This window comes from Pseudorca crassidens, chromosome 6, assembly GCF_039906515.1.
Source record: "Pseudorca crassidens isolate mPseCra1 chromosome 6, mPseCra1.hap1, whole genome shotgun sequence".
Classification (NCBI taxonomy): Eukaryota; Metazoa; Chordata; class Mammalia; order Artiodactyla; family Delphinidae; genus Pseudorca; species Pseudorca crassidens.
In genome coordinates, this window is record NC_090301.1 from 43249941 (window position 1) to 43268156 (window position 18216).

The 18216-nt window shown below is 41.4% G+C and overlaps 1 protein-coding gene across 2 annotated transcripts in view; it reads left to right on the plus strand.

Annotated features, from left to right (window-relative positions):
- Positions 1 to 2458: 2458 nt before the first annotated feature.
- Positions 2459 to 18216, plus strand: part of STAT1 (signal transducer and activator of transcription 1) — a 41184-nt gene continuing 25426 nt past the window's right edge. For both annotated transcript variants that reach the window (XR_010944336.1, XM_067741175.1), the window contains exons 1-6: positions 2459 to 2599; positions 5220 to 5348; positions 6310 to 6454; positions 12986 to 13084; positions 16229 to 16318; positions 17279 to 17357. Coding sequence is in view for 1 of the 2 variants with exons in the window: in XM_067741175.1 (XP_067597276.1) it covers positions 5221 to 5348; positions 6310 to 6454; positions 12986 to 13084; positions 16229 to 16318; positions 17279 to 17357 (541 nt within the window). In the remaining variant the exon portion in view is untranslated. The remainder of the gene's footprint in view (positions 2600 to 5219; positions 5349 to 6309; positions 6455 to 12985; positions 13085 to 16228; positions 16319 to 17278; positions 17358 to 18216) is intronic.

The window sequence follows — 18216 nt, forward strand, 5'->3', positions numbered from 1 at the left end:
TGGGAAAACTAAGGCAGATAAAGCCATTAGGGAAGGAAGCATCCACAGAACTTGATGACAATCAGAATGTGGAGAGCCAAAGAGAAACATCCTATTTGCAGCTGTTAAGATAATTTAATTTCCCTGTCAATACTGAAGCTAGTCTCTGTGCAAATTTTACAGTACCAGAAAAAAATATGTTTAACATATTATCTACCTTTCGTAGAGCTTTTCTCAGACATTGTCTGGGCCCTTAGTACAGGGAGTTAGTAGAAGGGGAAGGACTTTTTTTGGTGTCCTGGCATCTTTTTTCACAGAAGGCTGCTACTCTGGTACCAAGGGTCATTGCTATCAGTACCGGCTTTGTGAGGGTGAATATGTGACAAGAGGAAGGAGCATATAGATGTGAGAAGGGAAAAAACGATAATAGATACACATATAAGCATACCTCTGGGAAATTATTTAGAGCCTTTTCCTACCCAAAATTGCCTTATTATTCTAGGCTTGATTCAAGTCCCACCTACTTAGAGGAACCAATTGATTTTCTGTGCACGCATTCCAAGAAGATCTAGTCAAGGCTGGCCTCAGGGATGCCTACCTGGGGAAGTGACATTTCAGCTTAGATTTTAGCTAAGACATAAAAGGTGAGTTAGCCCGCAAAGAACTTGGGGCCCCTTGGCTCAAGGGGCTTTCCAGATGGAGAACTACCAGTGAGAAGGCCCTGAGTGTGTGGAAAGAGCTTGTCTTATTGGAAGAACAAAAATGCTGAAGTAAGGAAAGAGTGGCATAAGATGGGGTTAAAGAAAGTGATGGGGAAACCAGGGCTTTATAGGTTACATTAAGAAATTTGGATTTTATAAGAAAAGCCATCAGAGGATTTTCAGGTTGGCAAACACTTGATCTGCTTTGCAATTAAAAGACAAACCACTGAAACTGCTGTAGGGAATATGGATTAAACGGGAGTTAAGAACTGAAGTGAGGCAGCCATTTGGGGAATCTACTGCGAGGATCCAAATGAGAGAAAAGGAGGGATGGTGTGGGAGATGGCAAGAAGCAATGAGACTTGAGAAATATTTAGGTGGAAGCATCAACAAGGCTTGAGGACTGGTGGGGGTGAGAAGGCAATGTCAAAGGTGGCTCCTAGTTTTCTGGCATGCACCAGTTCTAGAAAAAGGGCAGCTTTCAGGAGAAAGATGATGAGTTGGTTCTGAACACAACTAGTTTTTCGAGCTTACCAGACAACCAAGTGGAGAGTCAAGTGTGGGCTGTACACGTGGGTGTGGAGCTCAGAGGAGATGTGTGGACAGGGTACGCGTGTAGAAGTTCTACATATCTAGAAGGACATTGAAGCTGTGGATGAGGTCATCACAGGACAGCCTGAGAACTGTAGGTAAAGTAGACCAAGATCCGGACACTGACCACACTTAACATTGAACGGTTTGGTGGCAGAGGAGGAGCAGAGGATGGAGAAAGGATAGCAGGGAGGTAGGAAGAAGCAAGCAAAGTGTGTCGGCATCATGGCCCAGGAAGAAGTGTTAAAGGGTGGTGTCAACTGCGCAGGTTTCTGAGTGGTCAAGTAAGGTGAGGACAGAAAAGCGTCCCCTGGGTTTAGCAACATGGAGGTCAGCTGCTAAGCCGAGCATCTAGAATGACAACGTCTCCACCTGTGTCCTCTGCCTTGAATTCTCAGGTTTGGGGCTGATATAAGGATCTCCAAGTTTGGGCCTCTGCAAACACATAACTTCCTTTTAGTTGTTCTCTAAAACATGTGTAAACATAACCCGCAACTTGCAACACAGAGCTGAGCTTCACCTCTTCCCGTTGGAGGCCCTCCCCAAATTCTAAGGAAAGACCCAGCGGGCTGGCAGAGCAGTAGCCCTGGGGGGGAGGCGGCGCGAGCTCGGAACAGCCGCGTCCGATTGGCCGAGAGCGGCAGCAACCCGGTGATTGGCGGGAGTGGAAGGAGGCGGGGCGTCTGGCACTACCATTTCTCTCGGTGGTACTTTCGCTTTGCTGCGCTGGGTTTGTGGCGAGACATAGTCGCACCCGGGTCGACGCCGGTCAGACCCCAGAAAGAGCAGAGGAGACCCGGCGCGCCCGGGAGAGGCAGCACGGCCGCGCCCTCGCCCACCTCTGCCGGATCCGGAGCGCAGAGTGAGTGGGCGTGAGGTTCCGGGTGCTGGGGTGGGACGTTCCTGGACCGCAGTCGTCGGGCCCCAGTTGCCGGATACCCGGCGAGGGCGGGCTTTAAAGTGCTGACAGGTATATCCGTTATCCGGGAAAGAACGCGTATCCCAGGTGGTGTTTTCGGTGATGGCATGGTTGCCCCAGCCAGTTGTGCTCTGGTAGTAAAAAAAAAAATGTGAAATAGAATCCTGCGCCCCTCCCCCGCCGAAAATACTGCATTTACCCTCATTTTTCTCTCTTTTCCGCCCCTTCCACCAGAGTCATGTTTTCTTCTCTCCGCAGAAAGTTTTCATTTGCCGTGTGCCACCCCCAGAGAGCCGTTATACGCTCGCACCCTGTGCATGCAAACCCAGCAGTCTTGGCATCTGACGTGCTGTGTGTAGCTGCTGCTTGTGTTGAATCCCCAGCCCTTCGCTGGGGCACAAGGTGACAGGTTAGTAAAATGTTCACGGAAACGAATGAATATGTGACTTTGGAACTTAATTATATGTCTGTATTTAAGGATAAAAGAGCTTAATGTGCTCCTGGAATGTAAAAGTGATAATTAGTTCCTGCAGACCCCTAAATAATATAATTAGTCTTTAAAACAAATTCTGACTAGTACCAAAGAGTTTGGGGGAAGAAAAACAGCTGTGTGATTACGCTTTAAATGTTGTTTGTATAAGCTGGATAGTTTGTTTTTAATGGGATAGAAATAAGACGAGCCTCCAGCACAATCCAGTTTGCGGTTTAACGCAGGACTCAAACTTGTTGGACCATAATATGGTTTGCCCTTTACTTTCTAATTCAACCTGAAATCTACTAGATTTAAATTCAACAGACTACTATTGAGTACATAATATGTGCAGGACACTGTCCACAGTGCAGACGATGTTTAAAGAAAAGACAGTCCCAGCAACTCTGAAGCTTACATGCTGCAGGGGAGACATCATAGAGCTTTTTAAGGAAGACAGGGACTGATGCTCTAATAGAGATACAAAATGCAATGAGGCGCACGTTAATGAAAGCTTAATTGTTTCTGGGTGAGTCTCAGAGAGCTTATGGAAGAAGGTCTATTCGTACCTACCTTTGAATGCTGGTAGAATTTAGAGAGGCAGAATGTGGAAAAGCTGTTTTCAAGGGTGAGTGACAGCTGGAGCAGTGAAGAAAAAAAAGTAGGTAATTTGGTGACTGGGTTGCTTTGTTAATGGATGAAAATAGGGTCAGAGTGGAAATCAGCCTGGTAATGGGCAAACTGTAGCAATTTTGAACTAGAGAATGATGTGGTCAAAACCCATGTGCAGCAGAAGGCCAGATTGGGAAAGAGTGTTGGAGGCAAGGTGGTTGGAGGTCTTGGGACTGGAGAGGAAGAAGTCAGTGACTGGGGGTTGGTCTTGCCACTCCCTGTGCTGGTAACAAGTTTTGTGAGAAGAGGGAATGGATTCTGGATTTGTTGGCATGGATTTATTGATCGCCTGCTTTGTGCCAGGTGCTGTATCTGTATTAGGTCGTTCAGTCTTAAACAGTCACCCTGTTGAGAGGGAAGTGAGTCACTTGAGGTCACTCACCTAAAAAGAGGTGTTGCAGTCCCCGCTGGTTGACACTCTGGCCAGCATATTTGCTTTAGGCATATCCTTATTAGACACCTAGTAGGGAGGGAGAGCGCCAAAGATTTAGTCTTCCACTCAGGTGAAATAAATTCAAAGTGAAAAATCAAATTGCTACAGCAAGTGTAGTAAAGGTGTGGACTTGGGTCCATTCGTACTGGTATTTGTGATGGTGACTAGCTTTGTAGCCTCACCACATCCTTACCTTCCTTTGGAAGGAGATTTGTGGAGTAGACATGACTTCATGCCTGCACAGGTATGCTTGCCAGCGAGCATGCATACGCTTTTCCACGCTCTGCTTGAAAATCCAGACCTCTTCCTCAGGGCTGGTAGGACAAGATTCACATATATCTACTCTGAACGTTGTCAGCTGTGCGCTGATGTAAATCCTAATTTACGCTATGGTGAAGAGAGGCTTTTCATTTTCCTAATGGATGTTCGGACTTAAATCAGGTATTTTAATTTTTAATCTTCAGAACTGCTATGTAAAAGTTGACTTGCTGTTGTCCAAAGAAATAGTATTATCTTATCCTTTCAGATTACATTTAACAATGTTGTTTCAGTCTTTAAAAATTATTACTTAGGTTTAAGAATTTTTGTGCAGACTTATTGTTTGCAGTAGGCAAAGAGGAAAATATATCTCTTTTAAAAGATATATAACCTGGGAATTCCCTGGCGGTCCAGTAGCTAGGACTCTTCGATTCCACTGCAGGGTTCACGGTTTTGATCCCAGGTTGGGGAACTAAGATCCTGCATGCCGTGCAGTGTGGCCAAAAAAAAAAAAGAAGATATATATCAAAAATAATTCATTTTAATCACGTGAATCATAAAATATAAAACACCAATTTAAAATTCTTTGGGTTAAATTACAAATGTTCTATAATTTATAAGAGCAATTTCAGGGAGAGTTCTTACGATTTGTCCTAAAGCAAATCTAAGTAGTGTTTTCCATTGATTTATTTGATAAAAGTGCAGATTCATTTTAAAGGCGTATGAACACCTACTGTATGCCCAGCACTGTTCTGAAGATACAGCGGTGAACAACCCCCCCCCCCTCCCAAATCCTTCCCTTCATGCGGGGAAAACAGACACTAATCAAAATAAAAAAAATATGTGGTAGGTCAGATGGTGGTAAGTGCGATAGACAAGAATACATCAGGGAGGAGGGATAGTGTTTTCCAAGGTGAGAGGTGGTGTCAATTTAAATAAGGTGGCCAGAAGAGGCTTCTTTGAGATGCTGGCATTTGAGCAAAGACCTGAAGATGTGTTTTTTGGAGAAGAAAAAAACTTTGACCCAAAACTCAATTAAAAAACAGGCTTTGAAACATAGGCACCATTTTAAAAGTATATTTCAAAGACAAATTATGTTTTTAATTAAGCAAGATATTTAGAAGAAGCACAATGCTAGACAGGCTTTTTTTGGAGCTGTGGGCTTCCATTTGTGATCTGTATTCTGTTTCCCTATAGGATGTCCCAGTGGTATGAGCTTCAGCAGCTTGACTCCAAATTCCTGGAGCAGGTTCACCAGCTCTATGACGACAGTTTTCCCATGGAAATCAGACAGTATCTGGCACAGTGGCTAGAAAAGCAAGACTGGTAAGGAAAACTCACTTGACAGAAGAAGGAGTTTTTCTACACTTTTAAAATAACTTGTTGATTAAGTGGCTTGGAACTACGTTGACTGGAAGATGAATCTCATCAGTAGCCATTGGGATTACCTGTTTCAGAAAAGAGTGTTGCCTTGAAAAATGGCATGTGTCTCTAGAAAGCTAAATGCATTAGTCATTAATTTTATGTATTTGTCGATTTAATTATACATCCTTCTAAATGCTTTGCACAAGTTAGATAATGCTGACACCAATTATTTCCAAGTTAGGATCCAGGTTATAGAAAGAAGTAAGTTAAAAGTAATAATTAAAGCCAAGTTTTGGTAGAACACTGATTAGAAGTATGAAGAAAGTAAAAAAAAATTAAGGAAATATCTCTTAAAACTGGTATATGTTCTATTTTACGATTTATTGTTTGCTCATTGCAAATATTTCAAATGTTATGAAAGTATTTGACGTAGAAAGTGAAGGCCCCTGTTGATTTTTTGCCTCCAGAGATAATCGCCATTAACAGTTTGGTGCACAGTCTTGGAGTGCTAGAATTTTTTTTTTTTTTTTTTTGCGGTACGCAGGCCTCCCACTGCTGTGGTCTCTCCCGTTGCGGAGCACAGGCTCCGGACGCGCAGGCTCAGCGGCCATGGCTCACGGGCCCAGCTGCTCCGCGGCATGTGGGATCCTCCCGGACCGGGGCACGAACCCGCATCCCCTGCATTGGCAGGCGGACTCTCAACCACTGCGCCACCAGGGAAGCCCGAATTTTTCATGCTAATTGTATATAATAAAAATATTGTACAAACTGCTGCTAATAGCAATGGCAGTTTCAAAAGAAGGAAATAAAACCCAAGAAAACACTTTAAATTATTTTTAGTCATTTCAACATGGAAAGCAGTGTTTATTTTGTCGTTTTAAAGTAGTATCTAAACGAAATGTGTAAATTTTGTATCTCCTAGGGAGCATGCCGCCAATGATGTTTCATTTGCTACCATCCGTTTTCACGACCTCCTGTCGCAGCTGGATGATCAATACAGTCGCTTTTCTTTGGAGAATAATTTTTTGTTGCAGCATAACATAAGGAAAAGCAAGCGTAATCTTCAGGTATGACATGGTTTTTGCGTTTAAGTTGAAATGTTTCCATGTTTACGTAAGAATTTTTTTCATTCAGCAAATACTATTGAGCACAAACTCATTGGTATTTAGAAAAGTACAGACACTATAAATAAACTACCGTTATGTAGCTAATATTTTATAGCAGAAGTAAAATATCAATTCATTTTGTAAACACATAAGGAGTATTCAGGCTGAAGGTTATCACTTAGACGTAAGTAATTCTGAGAGAAATTCAATGCTATGATCTTGTCTTATTAAAAGCCGTTGTTTTTTTTTTTTTTTTTTTTTTGCGGTATGCGGACCTCTCACTGTTGTGGCCTCTCCCGTTGCGGAGCACAGGCTCCGGATGCGCAGGCTCAGCGGCCATGACTCATGGGCCCAGCCGCTCCGCGGCATGTAGGATCTTCCCGGACCGGGGCACGAACCCGTGTCCCCTGCATCGGCAGCAGACTCTCCACCACTGCGCCATCAGGGAAGCCCTACATAAGCTATTTCTGATAAAATCAAACTATTCTTTTTAAGAACTATGACAAAAGCTGCTTTAACTGTCCAATTAAGCGCAGGTACCTAAATTATTTCTTGATTAAAAAAACAAGTGGGGCTTCCCTGGTGGTGCAGTGGTTGAGAGTCCGCCTGCCGATGCAGGGGACACAGGTTCGTGCCCCCGTCCGGGAAGACCCCACATGCCGCGGAGCGGCTGGGCCCATGAGTCATGGCCGCTGAGCCTGCGCATCCGGAGCCTGTGCTCCGCAACGGGAGAGGCCACAACAGTGAGAGTCCCGCGTACCACAAAAAAAAAAAAAAATAGCTTATGTAGAACTTAATAAGTTCAGGATGAGCTTTCCTTTTCTTTTTTTTCCTTTAAAGCTGGTATTTATTTTATTGAACTCAGTAAGTACATAAAACTTAAAGACTCCACATTGTCATATATGCAGCTATTTCCTTTCACTACTAAAGATAATTAAAGTATAGTCACTGCCTTTGGAAATGTACCAACTCACTGCAGAGCATAAAAGTATATAATAAACTAGTACATGTTGGTTAAAGGGGAGATTGCATTCTTTTTTTTTGAAGTTTTGAATTTTATTTATTTTTTTATACAGCAGGTTCTAATTAGTCATCAGTTTTATACACATCGGTGTATACATGTCAATCCCAATCACCCAGTTCATCACACCACCATCCCCACCCCCCCCGCAGCTTTACCCCCTTGGTGTCCATACGTTTGTTCTCTACATCTGTGTCTCAACTTCTGCCCTGCAAACCGGTTCATCTGTACCATTTTTCTGGGTTCCACATGCATGCGTTAATATACGATATTTGTTTTTCTCTTTCTGACTTACTTCACTCTGTATGACAGTCTCTAGATTCATCCACATCTCTACAAATGACCCAATTTCGTTTCTTTTCCTGGCTGAGTGTTCCATTGTATATGTGTACCACATCTTCTTTATCCATTCGTCTGTCGATGGGCATTTAGGTTGCTTCCATGACCTGGCTATTGTAAATAGTGCTGCAATGAACATTGGGGTGCATTTGTCTTTTTGTAATATGGTTTTCTCTGGGTATGTGCCCAGTAGTGGGATTGCTGGATCATATGGTAATTCTATTTTTAGTTTTTTAAGGAACCTCCATACTGTTCTCCATAGTGACTGTATCAATTTGTATTCCCACCAACAGTGCAAGAGGGTTCCCTTTTCTCTACACCCTCTGTTGTTTGTAGATTTTCTGATGATGCCCATTCTAACTGGTATGAGGTAATACCTCATTGTAGTTTTGATTTGCATTTCTCTAATAATTAGTGATGTTGAGCAGCTTTTCATGTGTTTCTTGGCCATCTGTATGTCTTCTTTGGAGAAATGTCTATTTAGGTCTTCTGCCCATTTCTGGATTGGCTTGTTTATTTCTTTAATATTGAGCTGCGTGAGCTGTTTATATATTTTGGAGATTAATCCTTTGTCCGTTGATTCGTTTGCAAATATTTTCTCCCATTCTGAGGGTTGTCTTTTCGTCTTGTTTATGGTTTCCTTTGCTGTGCAATAGCTTTTAAGTTTCATTAGGTCCCATTTGTTTATTTTTGTTTTTATTTCCATTACTCTAGGAGGTGAATCAAAAAAGATCTTGCTGTGATTTATGTCAAAGAGTGTTCTTCCTATGTTTTCCTCTAAGAGTTTTATAGTGTCCAGTCTTACATTTAGGTCTCGAATCCATTTTGAGTTTATTTTTGTGTATTGTGTTAGGGAGGGTTCTAATTTCATTCTTTTACATGTAACTGTCCAGTTTTCCCATCACCACTTATTGAAGAGACTGTCTTTTCTCCATTGTATATCCTTGCCTCCTTTGTCATAGATTAGTTGACCATAGGTGTGTGGGTTTATATCTGGGCTTTCTGTCCTGTTCTATTGATCTATATTTCTGTTTTTGTGCCAGTACCATATTATCTTCATTACTGTAGCTTTGTAGTATAGTCTGAAGTCAGGGAGTCTGATTCCTCCAGCTCCGCTTTTTTCCCTCAAGACTGCTTTAGCTATTTGGGGTCTTTTGTGTCTCCATACAAATTTTAAGATTTTTTGTTCTAGTTCTGTAAAAAATGCCATTGGTAATTTGATAGGGATTGCATTGTATCTGTAGATTGCTTTGGGTAGTAGAGTCATTTTCACAATATTCTTCCAATCCAAGAACATGGAATATCTCTCCATCTGTTTGTATCATCTTTAATTTCTTTCATCAGTATCTTATAGTTTTCTGCATACAGGTCTTTTGTCTCCCTAGGTAGGTATATTCCTAGGTATTTTATTCTTTTTGCTGCAATGGTAAATGGGAGTGTTTCCTTCAGATTTTTCATCATTAGTGTATAGGAATGCAAGAGATTTCTGTGCATTAATTTTGTATCCTGCAACTTTACCAAATTAATTGATTAGCTCTAGTAGTTTTCTGGTGGCATCTTTACGATTCTTTATGTATAGTATCATGTCATTTGCAAACAGTGACAGTGTTACTTCTTCTTTTCCAATTTCTATTCCTTTTATTTCTTTTTCTCCTCTGATTGCTGTGGCTAGGGCTTCCAAAACTATGTTGAATAATAGCGGTGAGAGTGGACCTCCTTGTCTTGTTCCTGATCTTAGAGGAAATGCTTTCAGTTTTTCACCATTGAGAATGATGTTTGCTGTGTGTTTGTCATATATGGCCTTTATTATGTTGAGGTCGGTTTCCTCTATGCCCACTTTCTGGAGAGTTTTTTTTTTGTTTTTTGTTTTTTGCAGTACGTGGGCCTCTCACTGCCGTGGCCTCTCCCGTTGCGGAGCACAGGCTCCGGATGTGCAGGCTCAGCGGCCATGGCTCACGGGCCCAGCCGCTCCATGGCATGTGGGATCTTCCCGGACTGGGGCACGAACCCGTGTCCCCTGCATCGGCAGGCGGACTCTCAACCACTGCGCCACCAGGGAAGCCCTGGAGAGTTTTTTATCATAAATCGGTGTTGAATTTTGTCAAAAGCTTTTTCTGCATCTATTGAGATCATCATATGGTTTTTATTCTTCAGTTTGTTAATATGGTGTATCACATTGATTGATTTGCATATATTTAAAAATCCTTACATCCCTGGGATAAATCCCACTTGATCATGGTGTATGATCCTTTTACTGTGCTGTTGGATTCTGTTTGCTAGTATTTTGTTGAGGATTTTTGCATCTATATTCATCAGTGATATTGGTCTGTAATTTTCTTTTTGTAGTATCTTTGTCTGGTTTTGGTATCAGGGTGATGGTGGCCTCATAGAATGAGTTTGGGAGTGTTCCTTCCTCTGCAGTTTTTTGGAAGAGTTTGAGAAGGATGGGTGTTAACTCTTGTCTAAATGTTTGATGGAATTCACCTGTGAAGCCATCTGGTCCTGGACTTTTGTTTGTTGGAAGATCTTTAATCACAGTTTCAACTTCATTACTTGTGATTGGTCTGTTCATATTTTCTGTTTCTTCTTGGTTCAGTCTTGGAAGGTTATACCTTTCTAAGAATTTGTGCATTTCTTGCAGGTTATCCATTTTACTGGCATAGAGCTTGTAGTAGTCTCTTAGGATGGTTTGTATTTCTGAGGTGTCTGTTGTAACTTCTCATTTTTCATTTCTAATTTTATTGATTTGAGTCCTCTCCCTCTTTTTCTTGATGAGTCTGGCTAATGGTTTATCAGTTTTGTTTACCTTCTCAAAGAACCAGCTTTTAGTTTTATTGATCTTTGCTATTGTTTTCTTTGTTTTATTTCATTTATTTCTGCTCTGATCTTAATGATTTCTTTCCTTCTGCTAACTATGGGTTTTGTTTGTTCTTCTTTCTCTAGTTCCTTTAGGTGTAAGGTTAGATTGTTTATTTGAGATGTTTGTTGTTTCTTGAGGTAGGCTTGTATAGCTATAAACTTACCTCTTAGAACTGCTTTTGCTGCATCCCATAGGTTTTGGATCATCATGTTTTCATTGTCATTTGTCTCTAGGTATTTTTTGATTTCCTCTTTGATTTCTTCAGTGATCTCTTGGTTATATAGTACCATACTGTTTAGCCTCCATGTGTTTGTATTTTTTACAGTTTTTTCACTGTAATTCATTTCTAATCTCATAACGTTGTGGTCAGAAAAGATGCTTGATATGATTTCAGTTTTCTTAAATTTAGTGAGGCTTGATTTGTGACCCAAGATGTGATCTATCCTGGAGAATGTTCCATGCACACTTGAGAACAAACTGTAATCTGCGGTTTTTGGATGGAATGTCCTATAAATATCAATTAAATCTATCTGGTCTGTTGTGTTATTTAAAGTTTCTGTTTCTTTATTTATTTTCATTTTGGATGATCTGTCCATTGGTGTAAGTGAGGTGTTAAAGTCCCCCACTGTTATTGTGTTACTGTTGATTTCCTCTTTTATAGCTGTTAGCAGTTGCCTTATGTATTGAGGTACTCCTATGTTGGGTGCATATATATTTATAATTGTTATATCTTCTTCTTGGATTGATCCTTTGATCATTTTGTAGTGTCCTTCCTTGTCTCTTGTAACATTCTTTATTTTAAAGTCTATTTTATCTGATATGAGTATTGCTACTCCAGCGTTCTTTTGATTTCCATTTGCATGGAATATCTTTTTCCATCCCCTCACTTTCAGTCTGTATGTGTCCCTAGGTTTGAAGTGGGTCTCTTGTAGACAGCATATATATGGGTCTTGTTTTTGTATCCATCCAGCGAGCCTGTGTCTTTTGGTTGGAGCATTTAATCCATTCACATTTAAGGTAATTATCGATATGTATGTTCCTATGACCATTTTATGAATTGTTTTGGGTTTGTTTTGGTAGGTCCTTTTCTTCTGTTGTATCCCACTTAGAGAAGTTCCTTTAGCGTTTGTTGTAGAGCTGGTTTGGTAGTGCTGAATTCTCTTAGCTTTTGTTTCTCTGTAAAGCTTTTGATTTCTCCATTGAATCTGAATGAGATCCTTGCTGGGTAGAGTAATCTTGGTTGTAGGTTCTTCCCTTTCATCACTTTACGTATATCATGCCACTCCCTTCTGGCTTGTAGAGTTTCTGCTGAGAAATCAGCTGTTAACCTTATGGGAGTTCCCTCGTATGTTATTTGTTGTTTTTCCCTTGCTGCTTTCAATAATTTTTCTTTGTCTTTAATTTTTGCCAACTTGATTACTATGTGTCTCAGCATGTTTCTCCTTGGGTTTATCCTGTATGGGACTCTGTGCTTCCTGGAGTTGGGTGGCTATTTCCTTTCCCATGTTAGGGAAGTTTTTGGCTATAATCTGTTCAAATGTTTTCTCTGGTCATTTCTCTCTCTCTTCTCCTTCTGGGACCCCTATAATGCGAATGTTGTTGCATTTAATGTTGTCCCAGAGGTCTCTCAGGCTGTCTTCATTTCTTTTCATTCTTTTTTCTTTATTCTGTTCTGCAGCAGTGAATTCCACCATTCTGTCTTCCAGGTCACTTATGCGTTCTTCTGCCTCAGTTATTCTCCTATTGATTCCTTCTGGTGTAGTTTTCATTTCAGTTATTGTATTGTTCCTCTCTGTTTGTTTGTTCTTTAATTCTTCTAGATCTTTGTTAAATATTTCTTGCATCTTCTCAATCTTTGCCTCCATTCTTTTTCCGAGGTCCTGGATCATCTTCACTATCATTATTCTGAATTCTTTTTCTGGAAGGTTGCCTATCTCCATTTCATTTAGTTGTTTTTCTGGGGTTTTATCTTGTTCCTTCATCTGGTACATAGCCCTCTGCCTTTTCATCTTGTCTGTCTTTCTGTGAATGTGGTTTTTGTTCCATAGGCTGCAGGATTGTAGTTCTTCTTGCTTCTGCTGTCTGCCCTCTGGTGGATGAGCCATCTAAGAGGCTTGTGTAAGTTTCCTGATGGGAGGGACTGGTGGTGGGCAGAGCTGACTAGGGTGAGGTTTCTTAATGGATATGAACAAACTCATTTCAATGTATAATACACAATGGTTTAAACATTCTGAAATTTAATTTATTTTTATTCTAACAACCCATTGTCTAGGATAATTTTCAGGAAGACCCAATACAGATGTCTATGATCATCTGTAACTGTCTGAAGGAGGAAAGAAAGATCTTGGAAAATGCCCAGAGATTCAATCAGGTACTTTTTTCCTAATTGAACACAAAGGATAATAAAGAAATAAAAACTCATTCATTCATCCAACATGTACTACTGAGGCCCTGTTTCAGGGCAATGGTGACTAGCCCTCTGATTTTTTAGCCCCAAGAAGTGGGGGAAAACAGATGTAGAGATTTTGAAAGGACCCCAATCTAATGGAAGTCATCCTAGTGAGGGAGGGAGACAACACAAAACAAAATCTTTTCAGATAGTGATTGTTGCTATGAAGATAGTAAAGCAGGATACTGTGTGGACAGTAGTGGAGTGTCAGGTTGTTTCTTTAGATCAGGGTCAGGGACACCTCTGGGGTGCTGGGGCAGGAAAGGAAGCAGAAGACAGTGGGCTCTTGCAGCAGACTGAAGGAGCGGAGGGGAAGTGCCTGAGGTAGCGGTGCAGTCAGTGGAGGTGGGAAGAAGTGGACAGATTCCGTTATGTTCTGGATGTGGTACCAGTAGGTCTTATACTGAAGGATCAGATGTGAGAGTGAGAAGGAGCCAAGAGTAGAGGGTGAGTCTGATTTGTGACTTGTGTTTCTTAGAGATACTGTTTACTGAGCTGGGGAAGACAGGGAAGGGACAGGAGTAAGGCTTTTGCAGGGCACAATAGGTTTTGGAGAAGAATGGGTTGATGGGAAAATCAGCAGCTTTGTTTTCAATAGGACCGAGATACCTATTAGATATCTGAGACAACCAAACAGTGAATGAGTCAGAGTTATACTAGTACCAAGGCTTTTTTATCATGACTTTACTAATCCTAATACAGACCGTCCTGGTGATTAGGGTTCAGCAGTTTTTTGAAGTTGCCATGGCATTGATTCATGCCTTTCATTGATGGGGTGGTGGGAGCTACCCAGCAGGCAGACGGTTGTGAAACCACTACGGTATGAGTTACTCTGGCTGAGACCATTCCAGTATGACAGGGAAAAGGCCAGAGTACTCAGTGGAATGCGTCCTATGTGCATTTCTCTAACGAATGGCTAACAAAGTGTGCTGTGAGATTGGGAGGTGGGAGGTGGAGAGAGAATTTAAGTAGTGGCACTGAATGCCATTTTCCGTGCACTTTCTGAGCATTTGCCCCAGTCCTTGTGAATCTGCTGCTTCCCTGGGCATTTAGTTCCTGTCTCCCTGTCATGCTGAAAGCACCTTGCTGCACTGAGCACTTAAAGATACATATTATTTGTTCTAAACTCAGACTGGCTAGTTCATCCTGGACCCAGCCTAGTGAGCAAAGGTGTCTGTCAGGAGGAAAAGCTGGCTGCATTGTCTCCTCTGAGAGGGGTGTGCCTTCTTCAGTATGGCATGCACCTGGGAGACTTTCAGCAGGAAATTTTGACTGTCCTGTGGGATTTTCATCTTACCAGCATTATGCAAGGGGCTGCTCCTGTACCTCAGATAGACTTGGAAGGACAGTCGAGAGCAGAGATGGGCAGAAGAGTGAACTGTCCACCTTGCTACCTAAGCATTTCTCTCCTCATTTGGCCCGGAGTCAGCACTGGGAGGCACAGGAGGTGATTTCTGCTCTCCCAGATCAGCCCCATCTCCTGCGGGTGCTTTGGTCTCAAAGGCATGTCAGCTTTTGACCTCCTTTTAAAAATGTGAAGTTCCTGGGGAGAGGTTCATTTTAAGCCTCTCAGAGGGCACCTGACTTATCGGTGAACCCCTGGAACGAGGTTAGTGGACTGCCCAGCTGCGAGCAAGAGAAAGAAGACCTTCCTGGGATTTGAGGGAAGGTCCTGGATGTCTGGGGGTATCGAAAAGATGCTGAAAAGGATGACAAAATCGAACACTCATCCCTGATTTTTAAAAATTCAATAAACTAGGAGCTGATGGATACCTCCTTAACCTATTAAAATATACATCTCCGCCTTCTAAAACAGTATCTTACTTCACGGACAAAACATCAGTCAGAACTACGGCAAGGATGTCCACTGTTTCCACTGCTGCTTAGCATTGTATTAGTGGTATTGCAATTGACAAGAGGAAGCCATTAGAAGCATAAGAATTAAAGACGACATCATAAATATATCGGCTTTCCCTCAGTTAATTCATAATTTTAATGTGATCCCGATAAAAATAACAAATTGTTTTCTGGCTGTCAAGGATGAAGACTAACTCTACCCACTGCATCTGGAATGGTATTCATTATTACTTTATAGGAGCAGATATTCATTGAAGTCCTTAATGGCAGTACTGTTCAATTTTTTAATGTTTTTTAAAAATTAATTTTTATTTAAATATAGTTGATTTACAATGTGTTAGTTTCAAGTGTTCAAGTGTACAGCAAAGTGATTCAGTTATGTACACACACACACACACACACACACACATACTTTTTTAGATTCTTCTCCATTATAGGTTATTACAAGGTATTGAGTATAATTCCCTGTGTTATACATTTAGGTACTTGCTTGTTATCTGTTTTAAATATAGTTATATATGTTAATCCCATACTCCTAATTTACCCCTCCCCCGACCTTTCCCCTTTGGTAACCATAAATTTGCTTTCTATGTCTGTGAGTCTATTTCTGTTTTGTAAATAAGCTCATTTGCATCATTATTTTAGATTCTACATACAAGCGGTATCATATGATATTTGTCTTTCTCTGTACTGTTCAATTTTGATATAACTCTGCATTATCTGGAATCTTGTCAAAATGGGGTTTCTGATTCAGTAATCAGATTAGGACCTGAAATTCTGCATTTCCAGCAAGCTCCGGGGTGGTAAGATGCTGCTTGTCTGGGGACCACACTGTGAATTGCATGGCTTTGAGACAAATGAGTACAGGGCTAATAAGAATAATGTTGTCTACGGAATTTGAGAAACTAAAATAACTTCCTGTGTGGTCCCATGCAACTGTATGAACTAATGGAAAATTCCAGAAATACTATTTATTTTAGGCATGAACTGAGCCTGGTCTTTCTGTAGGCTTGTTAACAGTTCACCAGTATTTTCAGGGGCCTTGGGAACTGAGCTTTTCTTGTGCACACTCATGTGGGAGGCCTGCAGGAGGTTTTGGAAGGTCCGGGAGTTAGGTGGGGCACGGGGTAGACTTGACTTTGGAGCATAACCAGCAGGTAAATAGGACAGAGGAAGTAATGGCTGTTAACTGTGTACCTTCCATTACAGGCTCAGGCAGGGAATATTCAGACCACTGTAATGTTAGACAAACAGCAGGAGCTTGACAGCAGAGTCAGAAATGTGAAGGACAAAGTTATGGTGAGTATTTAGTAAATGTATACATCTTCTTTGTAACTTTTTGTAGAGGAAAAAAGGTTTCAATTGCTCTAGTGTAAGCATTGTGACTGATTTCAGGCTTTTAAGTAGTTGAGAAGAAAAGTTTCGCTCAAGTTCGAAACCCTAAGTAAACAAATTGGTGAAACCAATGAGCAGATAGACATTTTTGGCCCCTGTTACAACTTGCAAACATTGAGCTTATCTTTTCCTTCCTTGCAAGATTGTGCAGTAACTGTTGACTTTGCCCTATCACCCAGTAAACTAGTTGTTGCTGCTCTAAATAGCCCTTTATGTCTGCACCTTTCAAATGGGGGTGTGTCTGGGGTTCCATAGAGTCCTAGGATAAACATGATCTTCCTCAAGCACCTGTTTTATTCTAAGACTTGGAAGGGGAACAAAAACATCTCAAACAAGGAAATTCTGATGTATTTCTGATTAGAATAAAATATCCACAATAACTTTAAGATAAAACTTCCCAGACATTTCTGGAGGTGGTGCCCTTGGTGGTATGTGTTCACTCCCTTCCACTGTGGGTGCTGTTTGGGGGAAAGGGTGAGGAGTCCAGCCTTGCCCTGGGCCCGTATCTGTGGAAACGGCCTTTCTGCTGAGGGGCCGGCTCTCCTGTGGGCCTCTGGGTCACACCAGCGCGGCCTTGACTTTGTGCTTCAGACGGCATGTTGCCAGATCTACTTCATTAAAGTAGGCATCAAGTGGCCCAGTCCAGAAATAGCTATATATTTTCTTTCATAAAAAGGTTCTTATGTACTAGCTAAGGAGATATAAGTTATTTCATACATGTGATTAGAATTTTGCAAGTCTAATCCATCTTTGAGGGAGCAGGATTGCATCCATGGTTTTCTGGGTCCTATAGTACCAGTAATCTGTCTCCTAAAGTCTTTGTCCTAAGTATGGTGGAAAACTTGTTTCTGTCTTTACTTGTAGTGTATAGAGCATGAAATCAAGACCCTAGAAGATTTACAGGATGAATATGACTTTAAATGTAAAACCTTGCAGAACAGAGGTAAGAGTTAACATTTAAATCAGTGTCCATTGCCTGTTATTTTTTCTACCTACACTAGATAACAAAGGCAGATACTCCTTCATATTTACCAAACATTTTAAGACTCTGAATTGCTAGTCTTGGCTTCTTGGTGACCCAGGCCAGGGTTTTTCAACCTCAGTACTATTGACATTTTGGGGCTGATAACTGTTTTGGGGGTTGTCCTGTGCATTGTAAGATGTTTAGCAGCATCCCTGACTTCTGCCCACCAGGTGGCAGTAGAACTATCCCCAGTGGTGGTCCCCAGTGGTGACAACCAAAACTGTCTCCAAACATTGCCAAGTGATCCCTGGGGGGCAAAATCGCCCCCAGTTAATACATCCTGGTTACGTGCTATTCACTCTATTTACTGTGCCTAGCCCACTGATGGACATAGACGGATATGTGTGTGGGGTTCCCCTGCCCTAATAACTGAAGTTCCTCCAAATATTCCAGCTCCATGTGTATACTCCACAGGGGAAGTTCAGCATTTTTCACATGTCTTAAAGCAGTTTCGCTCGGATTTTGTTGTTGTTGCTCGTTTTTAATGATGACAGGACGTCCACTGAAAATAACCCAGAAGTGTGCATTGTGTAGAGCAAGCAGGATGCTGCTGGAGCCCTAGCGGTCATTTGGAGGATACCATGGTAGAATGGAGAGATTATTAGTAAGAATTTGAAAGAAGTATGAGAGAAAGAAACCTCAATTACAATTTCCTAATTGTCTGCTTCTCTTTAAAGCCACAGAGATGCTTTGTATCAATTATTTTTTAACTGAGGTTGTGAATTTTGTCACTTATATTCATTTAGGTAATATTCTGACAGTGCCTTAAGAACCAGAC